General features: G+C 44.6%; 1 protein-coding gene across 1 annotated transcript; it reads right to left on the bottom strand.

Annotated features, from left to right (window-relative positions):
* Window positions 1-2066: 2066 nt before the first annotated feature.
* On the bottom strand, window positions 2067-25008 carry RASSF6 (Ras association domain family member 6). The gene is made up of 11 exons (XM_082482804.1): window positions 24849-25008; window positions 15320-15409; window positions 10585-10663; window positions 9516-9667; window positions 7493-7584; window positions 6841-7025; window positions 6345-6446; window positions 5052-5103; window positions 4076-4194; window positions 3886-3983; window positions 2067-3129 (listed from the first exon to the last, which is right to left on the bottom strand). The coding sequence occupies exons 2-11, from the start codon at window positions 15388-15390 to the stop codon at window positions 3054-3056; spliced, it is 1026 nt and encodes a 341-aa protein (XP_082338930.1). The 5' UTR covers window positions 15391-15409; window positions 24849-25008; the 3' UTR covers window positions 2067-3053.
* Window positions 25009-25426: the final 418 nt, after the last annotated feature.

Here is a 25426-nt window from a genome sequence, read left to right as displayed (position 1 = left end):
GAAGAGAAATTGAACGTACAACATAGGTATAATCCATCAGCTGCGCCATTTCGGTACAGGAAAACCACTGAGGAGGGCGCTGTGCGGGGAACGCTGCAGTTACACCGAAGCAGAAGCGGACTCAGAGTCACCCAGGGTTTGCTGCCGATTAAAGGCTCGCTTTGTGCCCGCGTGCCGGGCCGTAAGCACAACCACAGATTAAACAGAAGAACAAGCTACGTAACACACAGCTCACGGTTTCCTTTTCTTCACCTCTGGTAAGGACTTTGCTGGAGCGTTAGAACAAATCTCAGGTACCGCACTTCTAGAAAGCGTTTCACTGAAAAGAGAACAATGGTAACAGTCAACGATGCAGAAAACACAGTAAGGAAAGCTAAGAGAGATCGGGGTTGCCTGCTTCCATAAGAAAGGCTGCAGGAACCTGGGAATGTTCATGTACCAGAACAGACTGATCCTGAGACAAAAAGCATCGCATCGGTGCCCGCTAAGGGGAACAACGCTCCGGGACAGACTGGCTGGGAAAGGTGGGGAGCAGCGAGGGGGACACAGAAGCTGAACGGGCTTCACCAAAGTAGTACCCATGATGTTCTCAGTTCCACAGCAATGACGACATGGCCCACTTGGGCTTCTCTCACCGCTGCGTTTTCCTAAAATGTCCTGATCTGATGAAGATCAGTCTTCTGGAATTTGGGGGGCAGTTTCAGTTTTCAGCATTTCTTTTTTTTTTTTTTTTCTGAAATGCAGTGATTACTTTGGATGTTTCTCATGGGGTCACTCAGTAGCACACATTCAGGTAAGATCAACACTCCAATTGCTGTGTTTGTGGTTAACGGCTCAGGCTCTGTCCGAACTTGTAAGCAACCCTCATTTCCTCCGTCTCCTCTGTTTTTCTTTGCTGTGTTACCTGCAATAGCCAATAATGATTCGAAATAAATTCTTCCCCTGTTCTTGTCTGTGTTTGTCAAACAATTAATTTAAATGAGTCAGTATTCACAATAAACTAACACCACAGGGAAGTCACAGCTTTATTGCAGTAGCCCTTAAACCCCAGCAGACTCCTGCTAACCTGTGCTATGTTCCATAGCTCTTCTCCAGCGCCTTTCAGTCCCAATTCAGCAGGACAAGTGAAATAAAAAGGATTCAAGTATTAAACATCAGGTGGTGGCAAAAAAGACTCAGTTTAGGAATTGTATATGTACAGAGGATTGAAGAAACTGCTTGAAAACACACTCTTTACCACACGGTCTGTGCATTGAGTTCTCTTTTTATCTCAGACCAAGGAATTATCAATATTTCATGTTCCAATATTTACACACTGCACCTTCATACAACTACTGAAGCATTTATGAAACGGAACATGTAACAGAAACAGCCTATTCTGCGTAACAACACTGAAACACTTTCCTGCTTCCAGGGAGAAACGGGTGCTGCAGCGCGGGCAGAGACCACTGTAGCCCCAGCCACCGTCTAACGAGCGCAGACTAGCTTATTGCCCCGCGCATGGATTTGAGCTGTCTGAATAGTGCTCTCCAAAAGGGTTCCGATTTGTTCCTTACAGGTAACTTAAGCAGCACAGAGCCAGAAACGCAGAGAGGGGGGTCGGCTCCTCGCCTGTCTCCTGCCCTGGTTCCAGAGAAGCCCTCTAAAGGCCACTGCTATTTGACCCCACCCATCTCCACTGCTGTGTTATTTTTATTTTTCCCCTCCGTGCTCCCTTGCCATAATTATTTTCCTGGGCAGGATTATAATAGACTGGACATTAAAAGAAACCCCTTGCTCCAACCACGGTAGCTTCAAGTAGCACATTCACTTTTCATTTTTAAATTACCATCCAAGTAACAGCATCTCAGAGAATGTAAAGTTATTCATTTTGGTTTTGTTTCACCTGATTAATAGGCAATTCTAGGGATTTCTACACATGGATTTCCTTGCCTCTCACAGCGTTTATCTTGCTATCTGCAAAGCCAAAGGTACCTGAGGCACAACACAAATACCACGTCAAGAAGACAAACTAATACGGGAAGGCAATTAATTGTGCACAAACTGGATTTTATTTACATCTCTACAATTTGAGCTTTGATATTCAGCACAACTCAGCCAGACAGGACCCGAGAGGTGGCTACTGCACACCGCGCTGGGGCCAGTCTGCCCCAAAACCGCATCTATGGGGAGGGCCACTGCGACCCCGTCACGGCTGTGGCGTTCAGCCTCTCTCAGTGACCGCTTCCCATTTCCGACTTCAAAATAACATACCAGAACTAACACGGGATCATTTCCTTCACCAATCACAAATGCCGAGTGCCTGCCAGGACCCAGGCAAGCAGATCCAGCAGTATTTCGGGAGAGCTCTTAATTGGCAGTTCAAGAGACCTTTCAGAGAGAAATTCCCTCTTGTGTTCAAGAGCTGAGTAGGTATTAAGTGGGAGAGTTCCCATTTCTATTTTTGTAACTGCAGCTCAAAGCTTAAGCAAATCAGGCATCTACCAACCTGAAGGCAGTGGGATTTCAGGTCTCTCTTGCACAGGTGTTTTTTAGGATAAGTGAAAAGTCTAACCACAATCTTAGATACATAAATATTTTTTGCCACTTATCTCTACTGAAAAGCTTCCTCCTAATATAATTCAACATTTCTCCAATAGAAGGAAGACCATATACTTAATTTTCATATTTTCTGTATGATTAACACATTGGTTATTGCAATATTTTTCTTATACGCTACACTTTTGGTAGTAGTTTGTAAATTAATAGTTTTTAAAGCCTTGAGCTTTTCATGCAGGTTTTTTTCCCCCCTATCTTAAGCTTCAAGCTGGATACAGCATCTGTCTTTGGGGAGGGGTGGGGGGGATCTAGTGCATCTTCTCAGGCGGTTCCCAACTTGACTTCCAGAGCTGTAAGGAGCGGGTTCAGTTTTGGTCGTGTAATTATCAAGACCAACTTCAGCACTTTGAACACCCCTGGACTGTAAGCGCTCTCCAGGCATGGCGCATTCAAGCAGACATACTGACGTCCCTCTGGCAAAGGCGGTGCGTGGAGGATCCGCAGTGGCCATTCCATCAAACTGTAGTCTCTGTTTTTCTCACAGTTCGACTGTCAAGGTGCTGGCGTATCATTCTCTTCTCTCTCAGGTACCTGAGACAAAGAGAGAGAGGGAATGCATTTAAGTTGCAAAAGTTCAACCCAGATTCTAACACGGTAGTTGTATGGCCGAAAAACGTCTAACGAGAGCTTTTCTGATGGCAACTGCTGCTTATTTTTTTCTTTAAATTTCCTGGCCACTTCGATTCAAAGTGATTATCAGACCGTCATTTGATGACACATCCAGAGATGGTATAGATTCTCATTACTTTTGGCCTCAGGACTCATATATATATGTTTCTGATAAACACTGGTGCATTTCTAGCTTTTACCTGTTGTGCATTTTGAGCTACCGTCAGGACTCATGCCATTTATCAGAAGTGAAGTTTTAAAGGGACATTAAGAATCTGGCACTAATCTATCTTAAATGTTACGCTACCTAAACAGTACCACAGTAGGTGCTGCATTTCCACTTCCCAAGGAAACAGCAGCAAGTAGAGACTGAGGAACCAGTCTAAGGCTCAGAAGACAAACGAAGTAAAGAGAAGTAACCCCGAAAGTCAGAATTTTCTGGAAAGATCCCCCCATGTGTGTGCAGTCAGTATTTATTCTGGCATCTTCAGCAGCAACAGCTCATCTGGTTATGCAGCATATAGAAGGGATTTATAATCCCATAAGTTTCGCGTCAGTAGTCACAGCAGAGTGTTCTAACAACTCTGCTGCATAAATGCACTCACCTCTTGAGCCAACCCCTAACTGTAAGAGTTCTCCTGGACTCAAAGTGACCCCACTCATTTTACTTCTATTTACCTTTCAGTTGTCTGTTCAATCTCCTGTTTTTCTTCTTCATTTATTCTGTGCAGGATCGACTCCAAAAAGGGAAGATGAAACTGAATGTACTGAGCAACCTATCCAGGAGACAAGAAGTGCCCATTAGCGAGTATGCTAACTGGGAAAAATACAGTGAACTTCTCGAATTGGTAATTGATGATGTACGTACATCGCTGCTAATCTCTTCCACATCCCTGTCCATGAGAAAAAACTTGGCAATTTTCTCCGAGGGCCCCTGCAAGAGTCTGTGCAGTAAGGGAACGTCTCCACTCCTCAGCTGCTTCTTTTCTGGGATTTAAAAGACATGTGGTGGTGCACACAACATACAACAGGGCTCCAGAGACCTCATGCAATCAGTAGTCTTTTTCTTGTGACAAAGATGCTGTATTTGACTGCTGGGCAATTATTAGATACCTGACAAGTCTCTAGGGCACACGTGCAGGAGGATGTGGCACCTAACTTACACTTGGCATTTGAAAGACATTGGTAGATGCCAACGCACAGAAGTTGCAATGCCAGTGGCCAAGTGAGCATTTAGGAGACGTATCTCAGCCTCATCAGCTTGGCCACAGCTCCCCAAAACAAAACCAACTTCAGAATTCTCAAATTTCCTTTCAGCTTCACATTTTGTCATTTAAGGTATTTGCCCACCAATTCTCTCTCCCATTCTTTCATGTATTCCTTTTAATGAAGATAAAATTTCCTTTTTCCTGAAGGAATAGAGTAGAGCATGTTGGGGAAGTAAACATTTCTCATTGAAAAATGAGTACTTCAACCAGGCATCTGCGATCCAGGCCTACCACCCCAAACTGTCCATTAAAATATCCCGTAGCAGTGGCAGGGGGATCCTGGCACCCCACGGCTGCGGCGTGGCTGTGCAGAACACAAGTGAGAACAGAAGAGCATCTGAAACACGGCTTTAAAAACCGGAGAAGTGAAGGCCTGCTCAGCTGAACCAGCCATAGCAGCAGCACGCTCAAAGCACCCAGAGCACACCTGCTCAGCTCTTCCTCTCCTTCAGAGGGCGACACATCTCTAAGGGGTCTCCAGGAAAGCCAAAGTGCTGCACTGAGCCCACACTGTCCGAACAAGGACAGCCGCCTGGGATGAGTCCTCGCACCCCAAGTGACCCAGCCCACACTTACCTCCGGAGGCGTGGATAATGTAAAGTGCAAATTCATGCGGGCTGTTCTCTATCTGTTAAACACAAACAGAAAAGTCTGTTCAGACCGACTGACCCTCTCCCCTGGCACTGCACTGCCAGCAGATACTCTCCGTGCTGCTCAACTCCGACATTTAAACCCAAGTCTGAGACTGGGATCCTGTCTGCGGGAAAGTGAAAAAACACTGGATTTGGGTAAGATTGAAAGCTGTGCTGCCATGTTCAGTGCCCCTGTACTGCTACCTCATGACGGAGTACATCACACATCGCCCAAATCAGTCACACACCCTCTTAAATACCACCAGATCTTTCCAGTCTTGTTTCCTTGGAGGATCCTAAACTACTCCATACAACTGTCTCTTCAGGTGACCCGCAGAGTCCCCAAGAGTACAACCATTAGGGTGAAACCCTGGCATCTCCTCCTATCTGCTCACCTGCACAGCCACGTTCAGAAAATAGCAGTCTTTTCAAACAGTCCTTTCTCAGCTCATTCTCTGTGAGTTTACAGCCTGCTCCCTAATTCCATTCCTTATGTTATTGCCATAGAAGTCAACTTCTCCTTTTAGTATTACACCACAAAATCTTACAAGTGTCTGAAGTAATTCTGCAATAGCAAAGTCTCCAGACAAGTTAAATAGAGAATTATCAAAAATTGTAAACGAAGAAGCTATGTAGAATAAAGATATTGGAGAAACATACAGCAGTAATGCTGAATACGTTTCCGACCACATATAATCATACGTTAATGGCAGATGGTACCAAAGAAAATACAAGAAAAAAAGAAGGTCGTTTCGGACAGTATGGCACTCATCTTGAGCACCAGTTTTAACTCTGACTTTCTGGAGCTTTCTGTGTGCCTGGACCTAACAGAAGGTGTATCCCAGACCCTCGGGATAAGAGAAAAATGCCTTTTGTTGTATGCAAAATAGAACTACTGGTGCCCATCACTAGAGGGAAGCACGGCCACGTGCATTAAACATCCTTTATCTGTGCTGGGAAACGCCGACAGTGCAGCAGCGATTCCCCCTCCCCTGTGTGAGTGTGTACAGAAGCAGTTCCGCACTTGTTCCTTCGCTGCCCACTATACACCCAACATACCTCTTCCAGACTCAAGCGGCCATAAGACATTCGTACAACACCAACAACCCGTTCCTTTGAATTGGCTCATGTGGTTTTTTCTATGCTCTATTCCACACACTATCCCCTCCCAGCTGTGACACAGAGTTAAAATTTCTCCAACACGGCTGCGCTTGCTTCTGCAAAGGCGCAGAGTTACCTTAAACTTTCGAAGCAGTTGTTCTATTACTTGTCTTGTTCTCATCTGGCTGTTTATCCTTATTTTGGTTTCTGATCCAAAAGCTGGAGTGAACACTGATGTCTAGGAACAAACATAGCAGCAAAAGGGCAGGAGGATGAGGGCTGCTCTACTGAATGGCTGAGACGCAGAAGGGTATACACCAGCACAGCTGCCAGGTATGCTGCCACTGGTGCCACCAAGCAAAGGGCAGGTGGTGTCCTCAGGAGAGCACCCCCGGCAGGTAGGACCACTGTGGACCCCCAGCGTGCAGCAGGCATGCCACCTTCTGGAGCAGACCCCGAAAGCAGAGCCCTGGGGTTGAGCCCAAGGCATGGTGACAGCAGTCTGGCCAGGCATGGGGCCGGTGGGGAGCATCCCCCTTCGCTACGGGGCTGCAGGGTAGTCCAGAAGTTTGCTGGACATGTTTTATCTGTCCCAGTACCCACCCTCAGATGATCAAAGACAACATTCGTACCTCATAGTTGTAGAAATGTCCGTTAATTGAAAACCTGTGAGTTTCAACTTCTGTCCTTGCTATGGCGGGGAGCCTGGTCCTCTTCCGCACCACCGCGGCATTGCTGACAGCCCTGGGCAGGGTAGCACAGTCGTGTTCATGCTCGCTCTCGGACTTCAGAGTGCAGCTTTCGTAACATGAGTAACCTGGACAAAATGAATCTGCGTCAGCACACTGCACAGCTGCTCTACCCTCCGGGCCAGCACCCCACAGGAAAATGCTTCTTGGTAGAGGGATTTATATATATATATTTTTAATTTTTTTTTTACATATTTTTTGGGTGGGTGGGAGGCGTGGGAGAGGAGCAGGGCACGGGCGTACAGCAAAGCGCAATATGGTGCCTGCAGCGGCCAGTTTGCTATTTTGTTCACTTCTTGGGAAGGATTCCTTGGGGAAAGCAAAGCCCGTTAGCACTGGCTGTTTGAAAAGTTACCTCCACAGCCTTGTTCTCACTAAGCGGTCACATGTCAGGGTTTCACTATCATGTAATAGATGTTAAATGGACACAGAAAAGATTCCCCTTTATTGATAGGGAAGGCCTCATGTGTCAAATTACTTCTGCACAGTCACAGAACAAAGAATTTTTAGCGAATGTAAGAGCACCGACACTAACGTTTCTCCAGGTCTGCCCCTTCTTCAGTAGATTTCAGTGTCTCCCCACTAATATGATGCAGGTCATCAAATTCTCCCCAGCGTGTCATTCCCCTGAAATATCAAACATAGATTTATAGTTGATTACCCCTCATTAACCCTGTGATCTCAATTAATCCTGTAGCCAGCCTTCACGTAACACATTCCTGTCCCTCTTCACAGCTTTATAGACCACGACTGCAGACTTCAGTGTTGCATATGAAACCAGAAATTTTAGTTTATGTCACAATAAAAATAGTTAAAATGTGGTATGACTAAGGATCCCCAGTGTAACACAATCCTATTTAGAGCCTGTTGAACATCGACCCTGATGTCCCTTAATTAGTTTGCAGTAATTCTTTATCTATTGTATAGCGATGCCGTAGGTTACTCCCCTGTAGGGTACCAGGCAGGCAGACAGAACACACGCCCATACTGTGGTTTCAATAGTAAACAGATGGGGACACGAAGGATTAAATTACCATAGCAGCCTCTCGCGCCACCCAAACCAGTTCTGTACGAGAACAGGGAATTCCATCCAACCTGGTTTAAAACCCAACTTTCTTTATGGCAATATTTCCATAATTCATTGCATAAACTCTCTAGCACAAAGTCTTCGGCCAGTTGCTGTTCTGACTGAGAATAAACCAATTTGTAGGAAAAGATTAAAAACTCATTTCCTATATATATTTAAAACAATATTTAACTAACTTCAATGAACATGCCAAACAACCACCTCAGTTGTGTTCCATGCATTTAAAAAGTTCACTTAAGATCAAACAGTCAAGCTGCTCTGCATACCTTAAAGCATGTCAGGGCAGCTCCACATTCTGTGATCGTGAATTAATTTTTACTTCAAGATTCAGATCTCCACTAGTCATAAGGGGTTTTTTAAGCAATAAAAGGCAAAGCATAACTTTAACTGCCAGACCAGACCCTAACCTACCAGCCAGACGCACCCTGTGCCAGTAGACCCAGGGAAGGTAAAGAAAGAGAAGCAGATTTGCCTCAGACTCAAGTTCTTCTCTGGTTACTCCTGTCAGGTTACATCCCTTCATTTCAACCGCCAGAGAAAGGGAGGAAGACTGTCCCTGACTTTACTGGAACTGCACAGCCTCAACGACAGTAGAATTAAGTCGACAATCCAAACACGTGCCACACACAATCTAAGACCACGGATAATTAAGAACACAAGCTCCGAAATACCAAATTTATCAGGGAGTCATTCAGAGTAAATACTGGCTCAGCCTCTATATTACACATTAGTCAGCTTCAGCTCATCAGGTACAATTCCAAATTCACCACGCCAGGCTTGAGAAATAGTGTTCAAAACAGAAAGAAGAAATCCTCTAAGAACCTACATCAGTTTCTAAAGATATGGCAAACGTAGCAAGAGTCAGACCAGCACAACGCACTCCGGTATGAGACGTCCTAGGCAGCAGCCTGAAGGCGCAGCTGATCTGTGTGTGGTTCTAAGGGGTTCTCACATCAGATCTTGCAGGGACAAAGCCACAACTCCTTCCCTGGCTTGAGCTTTGCCCCGAGAAGCAATGGTGTCACACCTGAAGTACCTGGGAAGGTAACGTGCCACAGACAATCACTTAGCTCTAACCTACCAGCTTTTTGCTTCACGCTGAACCATGTCCACTGATATGAAGTCTTTTGGGGGCTACCAACGTTATCATGTGTACGTACAGAGATACGGATAGTTGTAAATTTTTATATATATATAAATGTCCCCATACTTGCATGGGAGTAGTCAGTATAGACAAGAGCAGCCTCCTCTACCTTCTCAGCTGTTCTTAAGCTGAAAACCAGACAAAGATGCATCTTTCCGCCCAGCAGCAGCTGTTGAAAGACCACACCAGGTGGAGTACCGCTGTGCAGTGACCACCACAGCTTTTGGGGAATGTGGGACATACAGCCAGCCATGGCCACTGAACCCACCCACATGAGCTGCCTTCAAATACTAGCCTCCCTCTTTCTGATGGAAGTAAATACGGTACCTTTTACTAGGGAACAAAGCCACATTCTCCGTTGACTTCAGGGTTACAAAAGAGGGTATCTGCTTCTCATCCTGAATTTTTAATCTGATGGGATGTCGGACTCCCCAAAATATTGACAAGATGCCTTCAATAAATGGTTTGCTTCCTTCTCTCTGGAGAAAAAAAGGGAATAAGTAGTGCTTCATAACAATGGAGTAATAACCATTAAATAATAATAATAAACTTCCCCTCAAAGTAACAGGAATGTGTTGAAATCACCAAAGCCAACACAGCCCTGGAAGAGGTCACCAAGAGAGGCTGCATAATCTCCGTACTTCTGCTATTTCCAAAACAGGTAGCTAAAGGTGCAGCTGACCTGATCTTAGATCAGCATTAGTCTGACTTTGACCAGGAGGTTTTCTAACCAACGTGTCCGTAATTCCATACAATCACAAGTCAAATGCTAGTTGTTTACTTGGATGACTGGCTCTTCTGCAACCAGGGTGCTAGGAAGGTGCTGAAGGGGAAGAACGACTGCTAACTGCAGGTAACTGTCCTTGCTGACGCAGGGCACTGCACCAGTCCGATCTTGCTGACATAGAACCCTCTCACTGCAGAATGGGCTGGGACAGAGCAGTGGGGACTGCCCACAACTGCTCTGATGTCCTTTTGGATCTTGATACCAGCAAAACCACATAAACACAGCTTCTGAAGGAGAAGGAAGTTCAGGCCTCTAAAACCGGGACTCTGTGGTAGGAGAGACGCAATTCATGCTTTCGTCTGTCCTTCAGCCCCACAGGCCCTTCTGGTGTCCACAGAGGATGCGCTCCTGGGGCTACGCTTACAAACGTTTTCTCTGTCCTGAAGGGTCACGCTCGAGGAGACAGCAATAGTCTCTTCTCCCAACATTTGACTCTAGGCTCTAGCACTTGCTGCGGCGTTTTTATTATGGTGGTATATTCCATCTAATATATCAACACCGAGCAGGTCCCCTCCACTGTTCAGTCCAGCCACATGGAAGACCAGCACCCAGTCGTGCTTTTCCTACTACTACATTCTGCTTTTTACATTATTTTTACAAGATCCTTACCTGATTATGTGACAGTTGCAGGTTTTCTTGATCAGAATAATAAGAGTTGTAAGTCTTCAGAAGAGAACTGAGCTGCTCTCTAGAATAAAAGATCACAATGAAAAGAATAATTTTTAAACATCTCCATCACTGTAAAATCCAGGTGCTAAGTGGCAGGGTAACACCCGGTGTCTGTGGACAGGTTTGTTAATCATTAATACATCATTTTCCGGGAGTAAAATTGTGTCAGCTTGTAAGTTGATTCTTTATAAGACCTGATACACAGAGGAAATTAATTAGTCATGGTCTGATGTGAGGTTACTAACACTGCACCAGAATAACTTGTACTTTGGACTTCTGTTATAGTCATGAGGGGCAAGCAAACAGGAACAACGCTCCCATGCCCCAACGCTGACTAACTACCAAGACGGTTTAATGAACGGACTTGCAGTAATGACTGAAGACACTATTTTTTTTTTTCAAATAGTGTCTATTATTTCCATGTTTTTGTCTAGTATAACATACAGCATTTGCAAACTCTTCTCACAGTAAGTTCCACAGAGATCTATCAAAACTATTCAAGTTCCATGTACGATCAGAAGTACTGTTACAACTCCTATATCAAGTAAAAAACAATACCAACAAAAAAAACCCTTAGCCCAAACCCAAGAATTGACTTGTAGCACTGCCACTGAAAAAAAAGTCACACATAGGAATAACACTCCGTAGAAATTACATTTTACTATTTCAACACTCAGAGTTCACCAAGAACATCAGAGAAATAAGGTCGGAGGTGCAGGAATAAACGGACCAAGACTATAAACGAAATATTACACAGCACCTTCTGAGAGAGAGACATCGAGAGAGGAACTTTACAGTACGGCCTCGGGGCATCGCAAACACTGACATCAACAGTTTCAGCAGAAATTTTAACAGTTGTTTCCCTGAAACGGTCACAACACACCCACGTCTGGAACACAAAGACATTATCAGTGGTGACAGTGGCACCCTTATCAGAGATGAGAAACCTAAGAGTGATCTCTCCCCTAGGAACAGGAACGTCACTGCAAATGAGTTCAGAAAAGTATTTTTAGGGGTGAAATGACTATTATTTCATAGCATCTCTCTCTGCTCAGATTGCGACCCTGTTTACTCAAACTGACTGGTTAAAGGGCTGCACAGTTCACTGTGAAACTTAAGAAAATGAAAGTCAGTTTAGCTCAGAGGATCTCACCTAAGATATTAAAAAACTCCTAGAAATCTGTGCAAGAGAATAGGAAAAGGATAGATTATGCAGACAAATACAAATCGTTTTGCTTGGAAATTGCTATGTATGATTTCAAGCGTACCAATTAGACAACAAAAGTATCTCCTCCTTGGACTATCCTAGTCTTACTCCGCAGGACTCATCCTCTTCTGTGGCTTATGACACACACTTTCTTCCACCTTCAGCCTCCCCCGTCTACACTCTCTGAGAGCTCAACACGAGCCGTACGCAGGACTGTGTTTCTCAGTCACCTCTTGCCATTTATACATACCCGAAGCAGCCACACAGCACACTACCTCTGAATAACGCCAAGTGGAACTACATCATGATGTGGGTCTCTACACCAAGCAGAGTGCTCGAGGGGGGCTGATGGACACTGCTGCCCCAGAGCCCAACAGTGGGACCAGCCCGCGGGAAGACAGCCGTCCCTCAGTCCTGACTGCTGACACGCCGGAGAGGGCAGCAAAGCGGTATTTGCTGTGGTTGGGGCCGAGGGGCAGGCAGAGCGTGGGAGTGGAAAGCTTGCCCCGGCATATCCCATCCCTCTCCCGCTCCACTTAATCAACGGAACTTGGCGGTGCCCTGTTGCTCGGTGGGCCCTTTCCCGTGGTGAGAAGGAAAAAGATAAACAGGGCTTTTACTCAGCAGGTAACATGAGGACAAGGGCTGCACCACAAAGCTCAACAAGGTTAACTGCATTCCCTTCTAACACTCTGCATGTAAATTATTTACTTTGTTAACTTACTCCAACTCCCCGAATAATATTTGTAAGTGGCTTTATCAACCAAGAGCTGGGCTCCGAAACAGCATTTTCAACATTTACTTCAACTCACCTCTCTCTTAAATCCTAGTAATACAGGCGGTGAAAGCCTTTCCTAGCCATGGGCTGGAACAGCTCATTACAGGTCCTTTGTGCCTCATGAGCTATAAGGGACTGGACTCAGGTGGCCCCACCAAAGGGGAAAGCTTTAATAGACTTCGATATCAATCAAACACATGCAAAATCTTGATCACGCTGGCTAAAAGTCAGCAAGACTAAGCATGTCTTGGCCTTGTACACAGGCAAAACCCAGATGCGACGTAAGATCAACATGCAAGTAGGAGATACATAGTTTTGTTTGACAGATGTTGTGATGGACCTGCTGGTCCTGCTAACAGGGCGATTAAAACAGAAGCCTTATCATACTTTGCAGCCTAATACCTTTGACAAGCGTTTTATCGACAGCTCTTATTCTGCAATCTTCTTCTAGGTAGAAAGTTGGGGAGATCAGTTCCCTGAAGACAGATGAGGAATACATAAGGACTTGGGTCCCACCCCAAGGCCCATCTATTATTCCTAGTCCACATTGGCTGCAAAGGCAAATAAAATCCCAGGCAAAAAGCACTAAGTGATGTGGTAAGGGTTGTCTCTGAGGCAGATGGCATTTCTCAGAGCAAGCTCTGAAGGTTTTCACTCCGTTTCTTGCTTTGTCTAGAAAAAACTTGCCATTAACTTCCACAGAAGTTTGCACAAATAAACCTTTCGGGTTTCAGTCTTGCATTAGTGCAACCAACGGTGACGAACCACAGAAGCCATTAGGAAAGCCCTGAGGGAGAGATTTAAGAGCAGCCCTCACTGACTTGTTTGTCCTTGTGCAGTGCAGAGACAGTAGAAAAGAAAATCGTTCTTCTTTTAGCCCCAGAAAGGAGTAACACATGCACCAAACTATTAGTTCCTGAAGGAGTCTTAGCGAAACCCATCTTCCCCACCAAGGCCCAACAACTGCCCTAACCAAGAGGGAGATGGTCACCTCTTCAGAGTTACTCTGCCAGAAAATCAGCGGCTCTGTTGCGTTGCAAGAGTATTCCTCACAGCCCGGCTTTGTGACAACAGCCAAAAGCAGCCGTTCAGGGAAGCCAAAGCTAAGTAACTGGTAGAACAACTTAGAGACAAACCCCCCAAAAGGCAAAATTTACTGCAGATGCACCACTTTCTTCAGTAATGAAGGCAGGATAGAAGGGAGCTGTAAGGTCACGTGCCTCAGTGGTAAACCACAACAGAGTCCACATTGTGTTCACTCGAAACACTAACTCAGGACAATTCACCTGTGCCCTCTTCTCTCCTGAGCCCTACCTGTTTATCCACGCATATTTATGGCAGTTATAGTTAAAGACGCAATAGTTGCACCAGCCAAATCATCCCACACGCTTTGGTCAGCCTTCTGATGCAGCCCTTGTGCAATTCCCAACGGCAGGCTTGCCACCTCAGCAAGAACGGTGTGATCCAACTGAAAGAGCAGTAACGCAACAGCAGATTCAAGGTGTAGATGACAGACGATAGTCTGGAAATGGCATTGGAAGCAAGCTTGAGCACATGCGGAATACATTAGTGATTCCTGAAACGCTTATTTGAGTTTTTTGGCAAGGCAAAAAAACTTGAAGTACTCTAAACCATAACTCTAACGCAGAAGGGTCTCAACCAGCATCCACAGTTCACCCCTTGAACGGGCAAATATATAAGGGAATAAAACCCCAGAGACATTGGTTCATCTGGAACATTTCCAAATGCTTTGGTGTGCCAAGTATATGAAAGTTCACACAGATTAAGTACCTCTGACACAAAAGCACTACGTTTGAAATTAGTAGCAGTATAAAAGGAACAACTCTTCAGAGGAAGGGGAGGGATGCTTTTATTGCCTGTGTGCTTTGGGCAAAGCTCTGACACCCTTCCTTAAAAAGGGACAAAACTGCTCTGTTGACGCCACACATAAAGTATCAGGACTCGGAAGGAAATACCTATAGCAGCATGAGAAAAATCTATCACGGGCCCCATCCCTGGGTGCATTCACAGTTAGCTGCTTCCCGCAGGAACATCAAGAGGGATGGAAATGAAGTGAGAAGAGAGCCCCCTCTTCCAGCTCCCGCACTCTGCTCAACGTGGGAAAAATTAATCCCCTAAAAAGGGGGTGGAGCTTTACGCCAGGAGGCTCAGGGTTTATGGCAGCATTAGGAAAAATTCCTACCAGCCAGATTTAACTGTGGAGGAGCATCCCACAAAATACAGTTCGAGTGCAATTCCAAGCTTTTTACAAGTAGGTTAAAGAACCACTTTCATTTGCCACAGAAGAGGGCTGGCGGCCCCATCGGGCTTTCTGCACAGAAGCCCTGCCGTCTGGGACTACGGACCAGACCCCCGGCCTCAAACAAGTAGAGCTCAAGTTAGATGCTGGAACTCATGTTCAATTCCAACACGTCTCCTTCCCTAACTTGGAATTTTATTTCAGTATGCCCTAAGAGTGCTATTTTACCTAAGGAACAAAATCCACAGACCAAAAGGTTTAATGCTCTGTTCTTGGAAATCCATATAAAGCGCAACTCTGTTCTGTATACACTTCACAGACAGCAAGTTGTAGGAATTGCTGCTGCTACGAGATCCCCTGTTGACCAATACACATGGAGTAACTTCAGAGAAAGCAGCGAAGTTATTAAATATTTTTTTAAATAGTTTACCTTGTTATGAACTTCTCCTCATTGATGGAAACAGAAGGCAGATGCTGTGCTTTCATAGTCACTTTCTTCATTTATTCAGAAGAGATGAATCTAAACAAAAGGTTAAAAAAATAATTATATCCGCTAACACCACTAAGAAAGACGAAACGGTAAACACAACAACAAAGCATCACTTAGCCAAGTGACACAGGCTCTGACACTCAAGCTAAGGGCCAACTGTTCCATATTTTGATGGCTGTGCTGAGCCCTAATACCCAAATATTTCCCACTCCTAGTAAAAAAAGCCATAAGCCATTCCCACAAAGTATATCACAGTACCTTAAATCCCAAGTACTACGTATGCCAGGACTTTCCAAGTAGTTTTAGGACTACCGCACAAATCCGTGATTATGCTTCACTTGTTAGTAGGCTGAGACTACAACCCATTTACGGGTTAGGATTCATTTGTTAATTATGGATAGAGCCTTGCCCAGGGTCACCAAAAAAAAAAGTGACTCAGCAAAGCACCCTTAACCAAGTTCCTAAAGCTAGACAAGAGAAGGAAAAGTGTTGATGATGGGCAGAGTCCTGCAGCCCACAAAGAAAGCAGCTGAGATATTAAAGAGAGAACAAGACTATAATTAAAGTGATGCAGCAATATAATTTCCAGATCACCACGTAGTGATTCCAGCATGTTAGGTAGGCAACAAGCCAGACCCATGAGACTCCAACAATGCATTCTTCAACAAGCTTAATTATGGAGTCTTGGCGGCTTCCATTCCCCTCAGGTACTAGAAGAAAAGGCAGACTGGGGAAAGCGAGTGAAGAGACCCAGAGATTCAAGACTGACAACCGATAACGCACTGAAAAAAAAACCACCTCAGTCTCGGCCCAAGTGACATCACAGAAATGGGTGGAAAAAAATGGATCCCGTGGAAAGCAGTAAAAGCTCCAAGGACTGCATTGGCAGTTGACTATTCCACTTTTATGTCTCTCTGACTTGGGCGTAACGCCCAAGGAATTCGCCTAACAGCGCCTGATGTCCATCCTCCGTTACGCCAGGAGATTGACTCCAGTCTGATATCACACTGCGTGGGACAGAACCCGCTCACACATGTCTGAAAAGCAGTTTATTGTTTGCAGTACTCATGACAAGTAGCCTTCAGAAAGTCAATTTAGAAAAGGAAATCAAGCTTGACAAGATCACGGCTAGCTGAAGAGTAAGTGCCTCGCTTCTGCGCGAATGATCCTATAGTAGACATGCTTTTTCAGCTGAAGTTAAAGTTTCAATAATCATAGATGAATGACTTCTAAGGAAATATATGCAGACAAATGAGATGATTCACAGAAAAAACACATTATCTTCAACCTACAGAACATAAGGGCAGTTAGCTCACAACCTCTAAAACCAGACCGCGCTCCCAAAGCGAGCTTTCCGTGAGCAGCTGCGGTTTCCAACAGTGCTTCAGCAGCAGCTCATTGCGAAGAGCAGGAAGGATCCCACATACCCATTGTCCTCTGGGTGACATCCATCAAGGCAAAAACACACCTGAAAGCCAAATAAGCCCAGGGACTTCCGTACAGACATGAGTTTGCATGTAAGGAGGAGACCGCTGCACGTGAAGATACTGCTGGTGTTTCTTTGCCTCAGACGCATTCAGTAACCATCGGCCACACCCTGAAATCTGCTTTTATGTGATTTACTAATACCTCGAACCGATTCAACGGCCTATGCCAATGTAATGACAAAACAATTTTAAAAGATGCAGAGGAGTTAATGTACATCGGCACCTGAATAACTGTATGTACACTTAAGCTTCCTCCCACCCGTCGGGAAAGAACCCGTTAAGGAGAGCAGAGAGCACTATGTCACCACTATGAAACCTACAGCAGCCACTCCAGCAAGCTCTAGCACCGCTTCACTGCTCATGGTTGCATTCTTTTCAGTAGAATTTGACCTTAAAATAATTCATATGGAAGAAAAAGCTGATCTCTACAGATTCAGAGAAGTGATCTTTACACGCACAGGAAAAAAAAGATTATCCCTGGACTACCTGTTCTGTCACACAGTGAATGACTCTAAATTATTTGCCTTCAGAATCTTGAGCATATCTTAAATCAGCTGGATGCCATTAAAACGCTGACAACGAAACAAACGGGCAGAGCAGTTGGTGATGGGAACAGTTCTTCACCGACGCCTCCCTCCTTCCTCACTTCCCGAGGAGCCTGGACAAGGACCTGCCCTCTCTCTCATAGCCGGCACAGAAGCCCAAAAAATTGCTCGTTACATTTTCCTCATTTACGTGGCCAGCTGTGCTTATCGGGCTTGTACAAAGCATTTCCAAGCTGCCACCTCACCCTAGAGATAAAACACCTCTCCATGTACCCTTCCCATAGGCACATTTCGGCTACACGCATCTTGCAGCCCTTATTTTTACTCAAATCCAAAACTTGCGGGTCAGGAACATGCAGAGACTTCCCCGGCACAACTATTTGACACCACAAAAGACAGTATGTTTACACTGGCGCTGCATAAATCCACAAAGCTGTCACATTTTCTATCACCTCCTGGTATTTTACTGTTTTCCACGTCACTTCCTCGTAGCTCTTTTGAGGAAGCAAAGACAAGCAAAGCGTGCTTTTCCCATTGTTCCCTTGGATTTGAACTAGCAAAAACCATGCTAATATTCCAGTGCTTCCACCAGCACATTCCAAACGGTCTCCTGACTTGCTTAGCGACAGGCAGGTGTCTTCAGCATCACGTCCAAGTGGACTAGAACCACAGAAGTCTCTCAGATAGGCAAGACCACAAAAGTGGGACCTTGGCTGGACTAAGCTCCCGGCGGGAGGCTTAACCAAGAAGTTGAACTCTCGGGGGAAGACTGACCGAAGACTAAAATACTTTTGGAAGGAAAGAAAAGAAAGAGAAGGGAAAGACAGGAGTAAATCAGAAGTGGGGCAGATGCAACATAAGCAACTCTAGAGGAAGAGTGTAATTGTTGGGAGAAGTCTGGGAAAGAGACCGGGAGAAAAAGACCACTGCACAGTCCCGAAGCCGCAAGAGACGAATAGCTGCATCAGGCCACAAGACAAATCTCACCTTTACTTTTCTGTTAAGATTTATATCTTACCTGAAATGTTTGTTTTTTTTGTTTTTTTCACAAGAAAAAGTCAAAGCATTACTGGAAAGGCAGGTGAGAAGACTTGTTTAATTTTATTATTTAGAGTGATTTCTAAGTTATTAGCTTAAGGGGACAGCACAGGGACAGGATGGTGGAGGAATGACAAAGCAAAGCTAAGAGCAAACGGCCACACAGATGTCTACACAAGGATGAAAGAAGGCAACTGTAGAGGAGGGCTGGAAGGAGAGGGACACTCAGCATCCAGAGGTCAGCCAAGCAGGAGCAGCAAAGCAGCATTTTAATTTGGATATAACAGTCTGGGTGCGCTTTTTGGCACATCCATATAACATTAAGCTTCGGACTGCAGAGCCAGCAGTGTGCCACACAGGAGCTCCTACCTGCGTTAAGAAAAAACTACAAACCCAAAGCTTCCCAAAACTTTCCAGGTATTTTGACCCAGTGCTTCCCAAAGCTCATCCAAAGGCACAGGAAGTCAGGCTGGGGTGAACCTTCCCAGTTTCTCGTACAGAAAAATAGCTCAGCTGTGTATTAGCTTAGCTATCGGCAACTCACACATCTAATATTTTGTACAGCACAAAGCTTTGCACTCTAGAAACAACAGCACACATACCCAAGTCATGTTCTAAACTCAAAAGCGTGTGGTGTTTGGACCGCTATCTGTTTCTGTAGAAAGGAGTTTAGGATTTATTCACATACATTAGAAACACACTATCAGCACAACAATTCTACCAGTCTTTACCCAGTCAGGCGCTGTAGTTATATGAGCCTTCCTGTTGGGTTTCTCTCCGGGTATTTAGTTTGTGTTTTTTTTTTTTTTTTAAGTTAGATGTCCTCACCACCAAAGCAACTGCCTAATCAAAAGAAAGCGCTCATTGCAAACACTTGCATTTTCCCCACTGAAAACAAGGGGGCTTTTGGCTTTGTCTTGTACACTTCACACTTCATTTTAAAAATTACTACAGTACAGAGGAGTAACAGCGCTACTTGAATACAAAACACAGCACAGCCCCTCTGCTCAGGCAGGTTCAGAATGGGCTTTGATTACTGAAACCGTAAGAAAGTTGCTGTTTACCTGCGAATACGGCCCCTTAACTTTCTGAGTCACCAAGACGGACATAAACAAGCTCCCTCCCTTCACACAAACCACCGTGACCGAGCAGGGTTCGCACCACACCTATTTCAAACAGCAAATAAGTAATCGATTATTACAAAAAGAAGTTACTTTCTATTTCAGGTCGCTCGGGAAAGATAGCTTTTACCCGCCAAAAAGAACAGACAAGGTCACCCACGTAACCTTTTAAATCACACCGGCGACTGAACGAAGGGCAGCGGAGGCTTATGCCCACGTACGCAGCGGGCAGCAGCGCTACCTATTATCTGCCCATTTTAATCACAACTGACTCACGCAAAACCACCTCAAGATTTAGGAACTTTTTTTACGAGAATTTCTGACCGAACATTTCTCCTTCCCTCCGGCACCCTAATTACCCGAAAGGAATTTGACTCGAGTTGTGGGTGACTGCGAAGGACCTCGCTTTCTACTGACACTGCAGGTTACAGCGCAAGCAGAGGAACAGCTCCAGCTTCACATTTCACTTACCTGTACATGCGATCGGAGAAGAAGCAGCCGAGGAGGAGTTTCACGTACCTTTCGCTGAGCCCTGGACAAGGCATGACAGCATTGCACTGGCTGACAGCTACTTCTGCTACTTCATGGCACCCACAGAGCTGTTAATTACTATTTTGCTTAACAAACTGGGAGTGCTGGAAACCCAGGACACTCCCCGCACCTCGGTGCATGTCGGGAATATTTACCTACCCACTTTCCTTCCTCCAAGCGGCTGACAGGAGCGCTCCCTTAGTCACGGTTACACCTACGGGGAGGCTCCAGTTAACACTTTAATCACTAACTTCTTAATGAGAGGCAACATGCTGACTCTTAGTAATTATATGCTGACCAGACGCACCCTGAAACATCCTGTGCTCAAAGCACTGTTATGCTTTAAACACTTGTCTTGTCCGTTTTCTGGTCCATAGAATAAGGGCATTTGTCCTTCTCCAGATATATAGCAGTCTTTAGGGGAATAACCAAGACATACAATCAGAACATGCCTAAATATAAACATATGGATTAATAACATTATGACAAAAATTCTAGCAACCCAACTTGTTCACTTAATCACATACAGCTGTATATTCAATTTCTTGCTTAATTGTATAATAGCCTTATGAGTATTATTCATTGGGCAAGAGTTGTCTAAGAGAGAATGCATCGCTGCTTAGCTTAATTGCTCAGTAGCTAATTGTATAAGCAGATGTTTCAGTTGCAAAAAAATATTTGAACCAACACGTACCTTCCAAGTTCCTACTGTTCGCCCATCCATTTCTAGTGAGCAATTAATTCAAGGGATCAAGCCTAAACTTCAAAGCTCCTTGGCCACAGAAAGATGAGCGTGAAAAATACTGAGCCTGAATTTGCCTTCATACCCATCTTACTGTACTGTGATTTATATCAAGTTACTTCTGCTTTATATAATTTTATGTTAGGGAGAGGCAGAACAGACCCGTAAATATTTGATTCCTGATCATCTCACGAGCTAGACTCATTGCTGGGCACACAACACAACGTACTTGATGCTTGGGATTACAGTTTATGCTGCAGTTTCCAGCTCTGCAGCTGAAAAATTATTTAAATAAAGATTTTGTTGGTATATCTAACACCGAGAAGTCTTTCAAAACACAGGAAGGAGTCAGCCTAGGAGATTTTTGCTCAATTTACAACAGCATAGAAACTCCGTGCTGTGGTGGACTTGGAGCTTCACGCCAAGCTCAACCTCTGGAGCTGCTCCATTTCTTCCGCAATTGTTTAACACAAAGCCATACAACTTCCCAACTCCTTTAAAACCAGAGCTTTGATTTTTTCCTGTCGCAGCTTCAGACACTTGAGCACTCCGCCGGACGCTCCTGGATCAGAGGGGCAGAGCAGACTAGGCACAGCCTGGCACCTTCAAGCCTCTAAACCCAGATAATGTCAAATCTGTCTCTGACAAGTATTCCCCCCTGCCGGACGCTTACGCTGCAAAGCTGGTGGGCACCAGAAGGTATCAGAGTATTTTTAGAACTGAAAACCACATTATTAGCTTACAGCAGAGCAATGTGATGTTAACCCTTCAGTGTAAGGCAAGCTTCATCCTGACTAACCACTTTTGAGGCTTGCTTTGGTTTTTCAACATTAATTTAAGCTTTTGGGGATAGCTTTTTATATGTTTACAATCAAGTTTTGAAAACCCAATGCAGAAAACTCATGCAGAGATGTCTCAGTAAGAAAGTAATACAATAAAGCAGTAAAAAAGCTGACTGTTACAAAGGACTGTAGTTGTCATTCCCAGTTACACCAGGTGAGATAATTCTTACATTGGCTTGGGGAACACGGCTCAGGTTTCTTTCTAGTTTTCCCTCTCGCACTTGAACTACGCCTACCAGTAGCCTACTTCTGTGTGGAGACTGCTCAGGGCAGACTAGGAATAGGGAAAAAGAGGTCTTTAGGGCCACATGGCAGAAGTTAGTCTACTGTAAATTCCAAGGAAGAGAATGGTTCTATTCCTTTCACAGTAAATAATCAATGCACAGGGAACATAATTTTTCCATCTTTCATAGTAAACATAGTTTATACGGCCTGGAAATCGAAGAACAAGTCACAGCTTGGTTATACTATTTCACCCTTAAGTGAAAGGGTAACGATGACTTGTTTAGAATAGGCAGGGAATGGGACGATCCTTGAGTCTTTAAAGGCTGTTTACATTTCTGGCTCCTTGTATGATTAATATTCAAATATTTTTAAGTTAATAAATAATTGGAAGTTGGAGTTCAGCTGTTTAATAACTTGGCCTCAAATCATTAACAATCAGACTGCCAAAGCTAGAAGAACATCTGAAGCAGAAAAAAATAAGAGATTCCTGTTGTATTTTTGTAGTAGACAGTCATAATACGCAGGCTGCCCATGGCAAGATCATACAGGCATGCTGGATTTCAGTGGAAGTGTTTTGATAAGCACAACAGGATATATACCAGCTCATAACAGATTTCTCCCCTTTATAGCGAAAAGGAAAATCCCTAATATTGTTTGCAAATAACTGTTTCTGGACAATTCCAGACCATTAACTCCAAACATGGAAAATTCTTGGACTTTCTGAGCCAGCTACTACAACGCAAAGTTAGAGCTTCAACTCACAAAATCTGAAATTAACATAAAACAAGTGATCAGTTATTTCCTTTCTATTACAAATCTTACCAAGAGGATTGTGTCGATAACAGCAACAAATCAAGGAATTCAAAACAACTGGATTTACCCTGCAAAGGACCTCCCATTCTTCAGTAAGATAATTTTCTGTTATCACACCAAAGAGCCAACAGCAACACTTGTGTGCCAGGACATGTTTTGCAGATGGATCTGATAAGCACAGAAAACAGAAACTAAGAAACAGATGATTAGCTCAAATAACTTAAGTTTGCAGTGCAGACATCCACTATGATGCCTGGTTACCTATCACCGGCCATAATGCCTCACACACATTATTTGCGAATTCTGGGGGCCACAAGTTTTTAAGGAATAGAAAAGAAGCAGAGCTGATGCTTGCAGCAGTACATGTGCAAAAGGCAATGGGTTTTGACATCATTTAAAGAGCCGGAACTTCCCAGCTACTGACCTTTGCCTGCATGAAAAGCAGCTTGCAGATATCACTGTCTCTCCTTGTGAGCCACTGTGAGAGGAACAGATCTTACCTAAGCATCTGAAACACCGTGAGTCTTGCACTGATTATAAACACCCATTAAGTCATCCATATGATATTACGGAGCTTTATAAATCCAGACAAAGATTTTCACTGCCGGGAGCTACAAAATATTACAAAGGACAGAACCAGAGGGAACTGCCCTGTCCAAAAGAGCTACAATCCTGCAGCTTCTCCCTCCCATTAGAGCTCAGGCGGGAGTAAAATCACAACCTCACCACACCCACTTACACAGCAGGTGCTGTGGGAGCACTTACACAGCACATGTAAGCCCTAACTCCTCTACGCTTAAGACTTCCAGATGCAGATACTCTTCAAATTCAAGGTTGCTCCATAAAGCACAACTTCCCTAAATTTCTCTCTACATATCATTCCGCATCCGGGCTTCTCTGTTTTCAAGGCACACACCCCCTGGTTTGCCTTTCTTTTCAGGACCGCAATCAAGACCCTCTCATTCTCATGCTTTTTCCCCACTGCTCCCCCCTCAAACTAAACTAAAATCAAATCCTCTATCTTTCCTTCTGTTTGTGATACAGGAGCCTTTTATGTTCTAGTCACTCCTCTCTAGTGGTCCATTGAGGGTCATGTGACTGTAGCACCTGACTCCCATTTCCAATATGCTAATGGTTTTCTTAAAGCCATTAAGTCACAATGTGGACTGTCCCTTATTTTTTGTTCCCTTTAAAAATATCCGTTCAGTATTCTCCACAATCCAAAGGTCATACTAGATCTAAACTCGAGTTCTGAGGAAGCTTCAGATCTTAATTCTGACTAGAAGCTCTTACCACTGTTCCTGCGACAGTGTACCCACCTGGAACTGCCCTTGCAAAACAACCCCTTATTTCCTTCCGTTCCTGCTACACTTGCCTTTAGATTGCGTACAAATGGGAAGATTTGATTTGCAAAGTGTGGCGAAGCGAGGAATCGGAGGCTGGTGGGCACGGGGGGAATGGCAGCCTGCCGCCGCCTGAGCAGCCCACGCTCCTCTGCTCACAGTTGCAGCACAGAGCAGACATTCCTCACATTGTGTCCCGGTGCCTCTGCACGGCATACAGTTCGTCATTGTATGCTGCTAAGCACAAATAAATTGAGTGATCTATCAAAATGCTGCATCAACACAGCGACATCTGAGACTTGAAAACATTTCCATACTGAATACTGACTGTGTAAGCAAGTAACATCCCTGAAGTGCATCATAAAAACCATGCAGAGAGAGAACTGACTTTTTAATTTTCGTTCTGCTTTAGATATCTAACCAGAGAGTGGCGCAGGCCATCTATAAGCATCCATAGCACTTATTTATGAATTTGCTCTTGAAAATCTCACACGAGCAGAGAGAGCACTGCAAAGGAGAAAGCGCAAACCAAAACAGATTGGACTGACTCACAGAGGTTCTGCCTCGGGTTTGGCCGTTTGAAGAGCCCTCCGTCACTCCTCAGTTCTCTCTAGGAAAGTTCACCCTCTGACACTGAGACACTCCTCAACCCTGCTCAGTCCTCTTGCTGAGGACTCCTGTCCTTCCATAATGCCGCTTTTCTATTACAATTTCAAATAACCCCTTTAGGCATTGAGCTGCCTAGCATATTTTATGCAGAGTAAATACATTTATATACTTACTGTGTCATATTCATATTTTTCTGCTGAGTGTCTGATAGTACGGGTCACATTTTTCTCCTCATTCAGATATCCAGGGCCCAAACTCTCCTGCGTAGGGCCCTAGAGCACAGTGAGCGCCGCGTGCTATTGGTGGCAGTTATGTGTCAGCCCAATGGCAGAGGCGGTGGCATCTCAGCGGCGCTGGATGAAACAACAGTGTCTCTAACTTTGAAGGGCTAAATCTTCTCGCAGTGCTCGGCTAACTCATTTACAACCTATGCTAGGTTTCATAGGAATTAACAAGGCTAAAATTTGATCTCATCGTTGAGGACATCTGAATGTCTCTCGGGTCTACAAGTGCTTTGGAAAAACAAAGCCAGCTGAGAACGGAGGCATATGGAATACGGCAGTATATAAAATCACTCTCTGATTTGGACTATGAGCTCCGCATGTTCCTGTGTAAGGCAACATAAACAAGTCAATAGCTGTTTATAAGATGCTGAAATTCTGGAAAGATTCTTCCCTGTGCAGTTGTTCGGAGGGTGTGTCTTCCAGTTTGGAATTTGATCCATCTGAAAGTGTCATTCTCAGCCCTGCAG

The sequence above is a fragment of the Vanellus vanellus genome (genome assembly GCF_965231255.1).
Source record: "Vanellus vanellus genome assembly, chromosome: 4".
In the NCBI taxonomy this organism is placed as follows: Eukaryota; Metazoa; Chordata; class Aves; order Charadriiformes; family Charadriidae; genus Vanellus; species Vanellus vanellus.
Note: the sequence above shows the minus strand (reverse complement) of the source record. Positions and strands in the feature narration are given on the sequence as shown.